At 42.8% G+C, this 12,628-nt stretch overlaps 1 protein-coding gene across 1 annotated transcript in view; it reads left to right on the top strand.

The window, feature by feature from the left end:
- The window catches only part of LOC124789881, a 612,342-nt gene extending 601,012 nt beyond the window's left edge, over positions 1-11,330 (top strand). The window contains exon 4 of the mRNA XM_047257397.1: positions 8,879-11,330. Within this exon, the coding sequence (XP_047113353.1) occupies positions 8,879-10,098 (1,220 nt within the window). The 3' untranslated portion in view covers positions 10,099-11,330. The remainder of the gene's footprint in view (positions 1-8,878) is intronic.
- Positions 11,331-12,628: the final 1,298 nt, after the last annotated feature.

The following is a 12,628-nucleotide window of genomic DNA, read 5'->3' on the forward strand; positions in this document are numbered from 1 at the left end:
ATGATAGCCTCTTGCCCGCTCCATTTTTTACTATCGTGGGCTTTATATGATTGACATCAACAGCTGGAAACGCACGTGACTTCATGCGTCATGAAATAGGGGGTAACAGGGATTTGAAGAGCAGACGAACGTCGAAAATAAGCGTCACTTCTGCCGGCCACATAAGCGAATCTGTGATAGGGTACAGAGGTAATCTAGGCTTGCAAAAGGTAACTAAAGCCGCTGTTATCCCGTGACATGGCCCACCTCTTAACATACGTCATGTCGGCTTATCTCCAAGTATTTGCACTGTGTGTACCGCGCATGTTGACTGCACATCACGAAATGTAAAGAATGAGTTTTGCTTTATGAAATCCCGAGCTTTGTAACGAATAAATGCTTACCTCAATCGTCATCGGCGATGAACTGTTAACAGGCCAAGGCCAGCTGCGGATCAATGTACAGCGAACATCCTGTGCCGCCCACGAAAAAGAAATCATGGTGACACCACCCTCCGTGAAAGCGGTGCTCGCAGTCTTCTGCAATAACTGTCTTATACAGGTTAGAGCAGTTCCACCCTCTAGCTCAACTGCTTCGTGAGGCGACTGAACGAAAGCGAACGGGTGGAGTCATGAACAAATGCGATTTGCCTCTGAAGGGCAAGAGCGTCCTCTGACTACCAACAACTCCAATTCAGAGTGTGCAGCCCTCAATCATCCTTTGTTGTGACACAATCTTGCCCAAAGTGATTTAAATTGTTCGATCATTTCGAACATAATTTTTTGAGTGCAGACTTCCTGACGATACAAATATGCAAAGGAAGATTGCCGTCTGGTTTCAGCACGATCCAAAGATCACACGTTACTCTTCCGTGGCGTGTAACACGATGGAACATGTGTTTCGAACGTATAATTTCCTGTCGATGCAAAATGCAGAGGGAGATTGCTGTCTGGTTCCCACGACAAAACAAAGAATGTCTGTTGCTCTTCAGTGGCGAGTAATACAGTGTAACAAGTGCTTCATCGCACTGGGAAATACAGCGTAATATTTAAAGTATTAATCAGATCATTTCTTTTATTTATTTAACGTCTTTATCAATTTGTAACTTGCTTATTGACTTGACCAACCGGAAGACAAAGCTAGAACTGTACGAATAGAAGAAAGGAAGCGTCCGTTTGACGTCTAGGTTATTAGAGGGCAATTGTACAATTAGGACGCTAGATAGCCTGAAGGAACGGGGCTCTGGTTTGCCTTCAGCATTGCCTAATCAGCTGTCATGCGATTCCCACACTGACACCGAGCGAACGCCGGGGACGATTCCTTTGATAACACCATGGCTGAATTTAGTGCCATTTTTTCTTTAATAAGGGTATCATACACCCAACGGGTTGGAGATTTTGCTCATGTTTCGCACGGTTGTGGTACGTGCTTTAAGGCAATAAATGCTGTCCTAGTACAATCCGCTTCTCAAGCGTATTCGAGAAATCGAGCTTCAGAGGTTAATGAGCCTCTTGAATACCATGCGAGAGCGCTAGCTGCGGAGTACACAAATAACTGGAAGACTACCCGTGCTGTTTCCGAATCGTGTCGGTTTCTTTTACTGTACTTTCTAATCTAGCACGAGACACTTCTGTAGCTAAAAATGAAAAATAAATAGAGCCTTAACATCCTTAGAGAACGCAAGAAAGCACTAGAAGCTCTGAAGGAGACAGCTGAAAAGGCTGGTCTACAAATATCTTTTGAAAGAAACAGAATACATGAAGAAAAAAAAGTAACTCACCAAGAATTTTAAAATCCAAGTATGATGACCTCAAGAAAACAGACAACCTTAAATATCTGCTTGAAAATATGAACATAAAAAGTGACAGAGAAGCATTTAAAATCATAACTGAAAAGAGCATATGCGAAAGCGAGAAATCTGTACAATAAAAAATATTTTGCTAAAGAAGTTAAATGAAGACATTATGATACGGTCGTATAACCAGAAGTCCTCTATTGGTAGGAAGTAATTCTTTTACATGAATCCAAAACAGCATTAGAAGGTTTGTGAAATAAAGAAAGAAGGCTCTTATGAAAAGTATTAGGTCCAATCGAGAACAAAGTTTTAAGACAAAATAAGTAAATTTACTCATTCTGCTCCAAAATAAGATATGAGATCAGGAAAAAAAGGGGGTTACACTCTGTGAGCATGTAGACAGAATGAAGGAAGACAGATTAACAAGAGAGATCTACACTTTGTCCAAAACAGGAAAACAAACAAAATGACTAGGGAGACAAGACAAAGAAGATCTTAGAAGAAATGTAGGTTGAAAAGGAGACCCTACTCAACAGAGGCAAATTCAGACTAGAAGTTATGAAATTCGAAAGTATTCTGGGAGATAAAACAAACAGAAAAACAAGTATAGCTACTGATCAGATTGGAGGAAAAGGGACAATCTGAGGAAATGAGAGAGTTTTGGAGAAGGATGAAGGATATGAGAAATATATAGTCTAATTACCTTGATGTGGTTCTTAGTCGGTCTCAAACAAATTTTTTTTTTAAAAATGATGATAATCATTGTGGTACAGTTGTGGCAAGTACAGTCAAGATATAACTAGAAATCATGGTTAAATGACCATTTATTTATCAAAGCGTTTACATTCATACGAGTATCACAGTGAATGCATACCGGGCTGTACCTGCTATGAATTACGTAGATTGTATTTGGATACGCGCATGATTGTATCGATAAACGAAAGTTCATTTCATCGTGATTCCTTATTATACCTCCAGTATACCTTCCCGCGAGTGTACCACAACAATTTTAATTATTATTATTGTTCCTTGCGGAAGAAACATGATTCGTTGTAGCGATGATTGATGGAAGATCAGAAAGATAAAAGACGCTGCTCCGTGGCCAGCGCTGTCCGTAAGGTGTTCAGTAGGCTCGTAAAATTTTTGAACCTGATTTTTCCAAAACGCCTGAGAAGAGCATTGTACAAGAGCAGCGTTTGTTACAGCTAAGTATGTATTGCAATTGTTCGAACGATGAGCCAAATCTCTGAGTGGTGAATATTTAGCAAGGTGGGTAAAGGAGTGACTGACACTAACCATAGGAGGTTACTAAATGATTCAGCAACCAATGATAGGTTCCAGGGCATGTATACGATTCTTCCGTGTAATACGAAACATATCTACTGCAGATATACAGACGTCTCTTGCGTATATCGTAGTTTGGGAAGCTTGCTTGTTGTGGCTTTTTTTAAACGTAGATGTAGATAAAGGAAGGTGATTTTTTTTAGTTAAACGACATGAAGTCGATCAGGTGACCTGCAACCGTTATACGATTCACTGAGAAGCCCTTAACACTGCTACATGTTGCTAAATAACAAGAATTAACTTGTTGTACCGTATAAGGAACAGTCAAATGCAAAAGAGACAGATGGAAACGTTTTATTCTTTCAAAATTAATCACCATAACTGTTAAAACATTTACCCCACTGTGAGACAAGATGGTCACTGCCTTTATGGAAAAATGTTTGTGGTTGCCTACGAAACCATGATTGTACTCGACATACACCTCTTCGTCCGAAGAAAATCTACGGCCACGAACGCGTCAGAGCTGCAAAAATATTTAAATCGCCTGGTGAGACACAGAGATTGCGTGGCGGATGCATAAGGGTTTCTCAGTGAAATGTCTGCAGTGTAGTGTAAACAACCTTGTCTACACGTTGACAGACATTATTCTGCAATAGAATGACCCCGTCCGCCAACCCGCTGCTCGTTCATTTTCTGGAACATAGCGCTACAATTATCGCACAGCGGTAGGTGGGTCCAAACGCCTAGGAAAGTTGATGGAAGACATCACACCGTTGCAGGGTAACGCCCGCCCACATGTTGCCAAGGTTTCTTCGACTAGGCTGCAGCAGTTTCGCTGGGAAGTCCTTACACATTCTTCAAACAGAGCCGATCTCTCCCCAATCGGTTTCCATATTTTTGAAGCCCCGAAGAAAGACACTCTTGGCCGTCGATTTGCTTCGGACGAAGAGGTGCACGCCTTGATACATTCAGGTTTCCATTGGCAACCGAAAACGTTTTTCCATGCAGGCGTTGCCTGTTTTGTCTCACAGTGCACTGCAATGTACTTGCAGTTACAGCGATTACTTTTGAAATAATAAACAGTCTACTTATTTTTTTCCATTTGTCTCGGTTTCATTTGACTGCCCCTTATAAAAATTATACTGACGCCTCTCGGGATTAGCTCGTCATAAGAATAACAGAAAGAGCTTGATAAGAAAAGTATGGTGTCAAGTGGTAACACTACTAAGACAATACGTTGTATCAAGTTTGATTCTGATATTCTGATGGTGGACCACGCCCCAAATGCATCACATCATTTCGGCCTTGAACGTACTGAGCAACCTATCTGCTTCTGAGCTTAATACAGGTTGAAATGGAACAGCAGTTAGATAATTATGTTATGCCGTTTCTGTGCCAAAAATTAACGAGACGTACGTGATGTGATCCGTGGTCCATTTTAGGGAACATCTCTGTTTTATGTTCCCTATATCACGAAAATCGTCTCCTGTGTGTGGATTGCAGCTGCTGATGTCGTTGATGGCACACGAGCAACATTTGGGATATTAGAGACAGAACCCACAACAAGGACCCACATGGTCTATTTGGATGAAGCTCGAAAGTAGAAGTTCACATGGTCTCACCATTGACTGGGAACTGGTCATGGAGAAAAATGTCGCACCGTATTTGACTCGTATCGCGGTCATGTTTGGTGGTCCGAAGTCAATGCACATGACACATTACCAATGCCTTTATCTTCGAAATTCCTCAACGGATCTTGAAAACGTGAACCTAGAGTGTGGTGTGAATCACACACCGTCATTTTGACTCTTTTGTGGTCAGTGTGCCACTGGACATGACCAGTCTCAGAATACGAGAAATAAAATACATACAAAGTTTTTTTTAAATGACACAGGGCTCTATCGTCTGTACTATTTGCTATGAATTCCACAATTCCAGTTCATTTTAAAGTAATTAAAGTGCTGAAAACACAGTACTTATAAACATTAGTAAAACAAATAAATAAAATGTGAACCTAAATAGTTCATTTGTCACACATACGTTCACATCCCTTTTACTTGTTTTATTAACGTTAACAACTTCGTTGTTTTGATCACCTTAATCACTTGAAAATGGCTTAACTGTCGGAACTGCAATTGTGGAAATTGTAAAACTACTGCAATCAATGACGGACCTGATGTCATTTAAAAATTCAACGAGACTGTAATCCCAAAACAAATATCAGGTACATTCAAAAAGAAACGCTCTGAAGGCTGAAAAATGACAACCACTAAAAGGATATTAACGTTACTACCTACGAAAGAAACTGCGGTCTAGGCGTGTAGAGGTTCCTAACTCGCCCCCAGGGGCACACGGGCGCACACCCACGTGATGACAGACCTAGCAAACGGACGCCTCGCCTGTCCACCGAACTCAGTATTACTGAAAGCAGTGAAATGGAGGTTTCAAAAGAAGTGCAAATCGTTGTCGTGCGTTTCCTGACGTTGGAAGAAGTGCGAGGACCATCAATTCGTCGAAAAATGGCGTGAGTGTACAGAGAGCATTGTATATCCGTTGCAAGACTCAAGGCGAGTTACGGTAGCATCCATATCGTCGCAGAGATCGGACTGAGTGTCGTAATTGCAACGAACATGCAGTGCCCTCCGTACACTTGTAGCATTCTTTGATGAATTTCCATTCCTCGCACTACAACCCTCTTCTCTTCTTTTGAAGCCTCTATTTCTCTATTTTCAACACAACTGAGTGCTGTGATCGGTCGTTCTCGCTGTCGTCATATTGATGTGCATCTGTATCCCAATAGCTACGAATTTGGGACCTCAGCCGTCATTTAGGAGCGAAACGTTGCTCCGCAGGCTATTACTTTACGATCCTTACAGGGGTCTTAATTTTACAGCCTCTAGCTCAGTTCTTTTTGACTGCACTTTATATATGATTTCCTAGGAGAATAGTAAATATTCAGGGGTATGACAGAAACGACCACTCGAAGCAAATAGTCTAGTAAACGTGAGCTCTAAAATGCATACCTTAAGAGCTACGAGTACTCTTCATCTTAGTTACTTTGAAACAAATCTCTTCTGATGCAAGCGCTTTGCTCTCCATATTGTGAGAGGTGGTGCTATGGACCAAGCCAAGGAAAAAAGTCCAGTTAACATGGGGTTTAAAGTGTGTACCTTAAGAAATCTTTTTGTAAAGGACATCAATTCGCTGTTGACGGTATAAAATACTTAGTTTACCATTTTCAAGTGGTACTGCAAAAGGTTTTGCTTCATCTCGTGTCAGACTTTGAAATCCTCCGAAATGTATACACGTCATCATCAAAAATAAACCTTTGCACTGTAGAAATACTGTAACATCAAACGAGTACAAAGCTCTGTACATCATGAGATGGTATAAATTACGTAAACTCTTACCAATGTTAACATGCTTCACATAAATCGCAACAAGTCAATGTTCTAACACACTGCCAGCCGGGGTGTCCGAGCGGTTCTAGGCGCAACAGTCTGGAACCACGCGACCGCTACGGTCGCAGGTTCGAATTCTGCCTCGGGCATGGATGTGTGTGATGTCCTTAGGTTAGTTAGGTTTAAGTAGATCTAAGTTCTAGGGGACTGATGACCTCAGAAGTTAAGTCCCATAGTGTTCAGAGCCATTTGAACCATTCTAACACACTGTTTACGTGAGAACTAATGCCGTTAGCGCGTAAATACATTCGGAAGTCAGATAGTCTGTGCGCAGAGAGAGACGAGTCAGAGGCTGTGAATTGAAAACCTCTGAAAGGATCATAATCGTCACAGCCTGCTGGACAATGTTTCGTTCCTGTGTACAGACAGTCTGACTTCTGAAAGCCTCTATGTAAACAGTCATGTTAGAACATTGATTTGTCGCGATTTATATGTAGGATGTTAACATCAGTAACGGTTCACGTAATTTACACCATTTCACCATGTACAGAACTTCGCGCTTGTTTGATGTTACCGTATTTTATCATGAAAATTCTTATTTTTGAGGATAGCGTGTATACATGTCAGAGGATTTTTGAAGTCTCACATCTGCTGAAGCAAAATCATTTGGTGTAATACTTGAAAATGGCCCAAAGGCCGAAACTGCAATTATGAAATAAATAATATCTACATTCAACGGCGAATACGTTATCTTTTAAGTTTTACATCTCTGTTGACCCCGACCATGAGAAGTTAATCTACGAGCACTTGTCCATCTTCGCTGCTGTGAAACACATCTCTTCTACGAAATAAGTGGTCATAGCTCTTAAAATACCATTTTAAAACTCATGTTTACAGGACATTTTTTCTTGTTTCGGTCCATACTGCCTGTTCCCAACATACAGAAAGCAAAGAGCTTGCAGAAGAGATTTGTTTCACACTGTCGAAAATGAAGTAGTGCTCATAGGCCTCAAGATATGTATTTTAGAATCCATGTTTACCAGAATTATTTGCTTCAAATAATTGCTGCTGTCATATCCCAGAATACTGTCTATTCTTCCCGTAACATCTTGTGTAAGTGATGCGCTTAAAAATAAATTCATAAAACTTTGTCAGAATGACCAGAAAGGATTCAAGATTTGCACTTATAGTGGTGGAAGTTCAAAAATATAAGAAAATAATTTATTTTTTTTACATTTGTTGGGTTGGGTTGTTTGGGGAAGGAGACCAGACAGCGAGGTCATCGGTCTCATCGGATCAGGGAAAGATGGGGAAGGAAGTCGGCCGTGCCCTTTCAGAGGAACCATCCCGGCATTTGCCTGGAGTGATTCAGGGAAATCACGGAAAACCTAAATCAGGATGGCCGGACGCGGGATTGAACCGTCGTCCTCCCGAATGCGAGTCCAGTGTCTAACCACTGCGCCACCTCGCTCGGTTTTACATTTGTATTTCACCTTTTGTTCACTTACCATTGGTTGCATTTGTTGCTATCGGTACACTTTTCTTCATAAGTAAAGGAGATTCTTCGATGAATATTGCACAGCATACAAACCATACTTACAAGTGTATGAAACTCTAGAATTTTCCAACTCTATTAAAAAAACTGTAGTAAAAATTGAGATAATTAACTATAAAATTTGAGTTTTTCTAAAAATGAAGTTTAAAATGTAACAGCACGTTCATTTTTTCATAAATTAAATAATTTCTAGAGTTTCATACACCTGTAAGTATGGTTTGTATCCTGTGCGAAATTCATCGAAGAATCTCTCTTACTTATGAAGAAACGTGTACCTACGGCAACAAACGCAGCCAATAGTAAGTGAAAAAATGATGAACTTTCACATGTAAAACATAATTAATTTTGTTATGTTTTTGAACTTCCACTGCTATGAGTGTGAATCCTGAATCCTTCCTGGTCATGCTGACAAAGTTTTATGAATTTATTCGTAAAAATATAGACAGTGGAAATTAAAATGTCCTGTGGTGTCTCTCCTGCTCCAAGACGGCCCGTTTGACTTCCTACCCCCCTTAATATTTTTGGTATTCTGATGATGAGCTGCGTCCGAAACGCGTAAATAAAAGTTTTTTTTTTTTTGAGGTAAGTGGATTCGTGCTGTTTAGCGAACTGGAGCAGTGTTAAGAGCTTGCTCATTGAATAGGAAGGAGTAGGACACCGAGATGTAGGGTAGTGGCCGGCGTCAAGCGTGACTGGGAGCGCGAAAAGTGCGCGCGGCGAGTTGTCGATATCTGGCGCCTCAGGCGCGCGGCCGCGGCTGCGGGCAGCGCGTGCGTGCTGCCGCCACGCCCTCGGTGTGCGCTCGCCCGGGCCCGCCCCGTGTGGCGTCCGCCCACTCACGCACTCTCCGTCCGTCTCCGACAGCTATCACCGCCATCCCGAAGATCGTATGCGAGACAATCCACGCGTTGGAGTTGCACGATGAGACCCCGTCGTGGAAGATCATGGACAACAAGGGGCGCATCACGGTGGTCCTCCACTGGGACCAGAGGCAGCAGCAGCAGCAGACGCACAAGCAGCCGGGGGCCGAGCCGGGGGCGGCGGCGGCGGCGGCGGGGGCGGGCGCAGCCGGCGGCGCCCCCAAGTTCTCGCCCAGCAAGAAGGTCGAGCAGCAGGTGCGGCCGTCGCTGGTGATCCAGACGAGCCTCGAGAAGCTGGGCATCCACGGGGCGCAGGTGCAGCCGCAGCCGCAGGCCGGCAAGAAGGAGACGCTCATCAACGACGTGTACGCGCCGTCGCCGCGCTTCAACTCGAGCCCGCAGATCACCGTCATCAACCACGACGAGGTGAGCAAGGGCGGCGCGGCCGTCACGTTCCACCCGCACCACCTGCACCACCACCCGGCGCACCGGCTGCCCAAGCAGCCCGGCTCGTTCGACGCCGCCACCGTGCACGTGCACACGCCCGAGTGCGTGAACCACGCGGGCCGCGCCGCCAGCCCCGGCGACGGCAATGGCCCGGGCGACGTGGCCGAGTGCGACTTCCACTGCTGCGCGCTGCACGAGGAGGGCCGCAAGATCGCCGTGCACAAGTCGGTGGCCACGTCGCCCATCCAGGACGCGCAGCAGCAGACGTCCCCGCAGCCGTCGTCGCTGGCCGGCGCCGGCTCGGCGAGGGCGCAGCCCAAGCAGCAGCACGTGCGCTTCCTGGACGTGGAGGGGGCGGCGGCGGCGGCGGCGGGGGCGGCGGGCGCGCGCGGGCCCGCCGACGAGAGCTCCGAGTCCGAGACCGAGAACACCGTCATGGAGGACGAGGCCGTCACCTCGGAGAAGTTCCTGCTGCTCATAGACCAGCTGTCCGTCGACCAGAAGCGCCACCTCACCATCAAGGACATCGGCATCATCCTCGAGAGGCTCAGCTCCAAGATCCTGGACGTCGAGCGGCTGGACCGCGAGTCGGAGAGCGACGACTGCTACAACTGGACCATCAAGGCCACCATCCGGGGCGACGTGCTGCGCGAGTTGGGCGTCATCTACAACGGCAACTACTACGCCATCTCGGAGCACCCCGGCTACAAGGAGGAGTCCGAGGAGAACCGCGAGGACCCCGAGGAAGAGGAAGAGGAGGAGGAGGATAGGCTTTAACCGTAGCTGAACTCACTGTAGTACGATAGCAGTTGACGATCAGTTATGTTTAACTACTCGAGAAAAAAAAACTTGTAGGAATGAAATTTAAAAAGAAAACAAAAAACTTAAAAAAAAAGAAACTGTTGACATTCCCGAGTTGTTTAATTCGTTTTTTGTTTTTACACAATAATGACGTTCGTCGTCGTTAACGTTGATGGTGCTGACCCCTCCAAAAAGAGTTTCTTCCGTTTTTAGTTCGACAGGAGCAATAGTTTCCTCCGCGCGCCACTCGTGCACACGGTGCCTGTTCGGCCACATTCTGGCTGACCTCTCTCCTCATTCCGGAAACCCTCCCCCCTCCCGTCCCCCTTTCCCGTACCCACAACTCCTTCCTACCTTCCCTCCACACCCGCCTCTCGTGCTCCATCGAGGGCGCGCGGTTGAAAAGCAGTTAAACTTCGACTACAGTCGTGGATTCTTTTGACCCGTTGTTGCAATTCTGTTGTTGAGAGTAGGGCGACTGATGTTTATGTCTGTGAAAACAATCAATAATTATTATTATCAACATTATTACTAAAGCACGAACGCTGCCCAGTGTGGTGGGTTTTCTACGAGTGTGTTCATGTACATGTGTCGTGTCGTTATAAATGCCATATGTCATGTGACTCGTTTCGATCCCCGCCCGTTTCGTGTTGTCATTTTAATACTGCGCCTTGATGGCTCGGAACAAATCTGTTGAAGATGTTAATGAGAGAATGTTGAGAGTGATTAAATTAAAAAAAAGACTACAGTTCATGCCGCAGCCATCAACATTTAAAATCCACAAGAGTATTAGGGTAATTAAAAATTGGACACGTTTTTTGTGGGAGGTTAATTGATATCTGCAGGAAGTCGAACGAAGTATGAAGTTTAACTCACTATTAGATGAAAATGTGTACAGTTCAGATAATAAAGGCTAAGAGAGAAACGAACTCTTGCATGTGCAGATATATCCAAATGTCTTCCTTTACTTCCAAAAAGTAAATGCTGTTATTCGATAATCAGACTGTTATTCGGTAATCAGTTTTTTGCAACGACCAATTTTGCTTTGTTCCCTCAAAAGTCACTTCCAGGAATTGTACACAGAAGCTGTCGTGTTTTCTTTTGTGCTTTTGGATATATCGGTACATGACCTATTAGGTAGGTTTAAAATTTAATTTCATCTTTCTCAATAATCGTTGTTTTATTTTTTACTTTTTATCAATCAGAAGAATCGCACAATATTCTAGATTATTCGAGTGTTCTTGTTCCATAGTTCGTTGGATAAAATTGGGTAGAGAAACGTACTTCATATATAATATAGAAAAGCGTGTTAATCTACATGCTGAAAATGAAAACAATATATTGCTGTAAAGTTGTTAAGGGTGCAGGAAGAATAATGAAAACATAGTAGAAGCTGTTGAAATTCTGTAAAATAATTTAATATTTCTTTCTCAATGTTTCAATTTTTCTCGTTATGTTAGCACAGTGAGATTCGGTTGTGAAAAATATCCAAGCAAAGCAGTCAGCGGTATTGTGAAATCCAAAAGTATATTTACGTCATGGAGTGCATTGTTATGGGAAACGAGAAAATTTGTAGGCCTATATTAGATAAATTATGATATAGAAATATATATTTAAAGTATGTCTAAAATGAATGACTCAATCATTAAAAGAAGTTCTAAACTTACAAGCATTGAAGAAACGTAGCAACGTTTTGGTGAATTTTTCAGGTTCGTTTTTCACATGTTTTTATTTGAATGTATGTTTTGCCAAAGATGCTAATTGTCACTGCCAATGAAGACAAAATATGAACGTTGAATATTGTCCAGTGGTGGAGTAATCCTTTCTTCAATTTTTCCTCTCATTCCCTATGCCTTCGTTCCTATATCCTTCATCTACTAGATTATCAAAACGCTTGTTTGTTCACAAAGTATATTCAAAGCACGTTATATGTTACGCATCCGCTGAGCAAGTTTGGTGAGCCAGCATGATTTTGTACATTACTACACATTTGTTGGTATGCACTTTTAAGTCACACGTGTTGCATGAAATGAAAAAGCCGTAGGGAATAAGACTTTTAGAAAAAGAAGACATATCGACAAATTGTCGCTTTGAAATTTCTGTTTATCATGAATGGCTCGCTTAACAGCTCTATTAATTCAATGAAAAACACTTCAGTTATTTCGTGTTTTTTTTTTTTTTTTTTAAAGTAAGAATCATTCAAGAACGTTTTATTTTGAGTGGAGACACAAATACACGCCAATGTCATGGACAGTTTGTAAACAGTCTGGAAATTTACTTTTTATTGTATAGTAATAGTTTTTTGTTTAGTTCAGTGTAAACTGCAACTTAAAACAAACGTCGTAATGAAAGCAAAATAATTAGCAAAGTCATCACCGCAAGGAATCTTCCAAAATACTTTAAGAAATGTTACGTTTGTTTTAGTAAAAGATATATTCAGGAATCATTATCATATTAATCCAGCACCTAGTAACTGCATTCTGTTTATAACTCACGAAATCATAAT

Source organism: Schistocerca piceifrons, chromosome 3 (assembly GCF_021461385.2).
Source record: "Schistocerca piceifrons isolate TAMUIC-IGC-003096 chromosome 3, iqSchPice1.1, whole genome shotgun sequence".
In the NCBI taxonomy this organism is placed as follows: Eukaryota; Metazoa; Arthropoda; class Insecta; order Orthoptera; family Acrididae; genus Schistocerca; species Schistocerca piceifrons.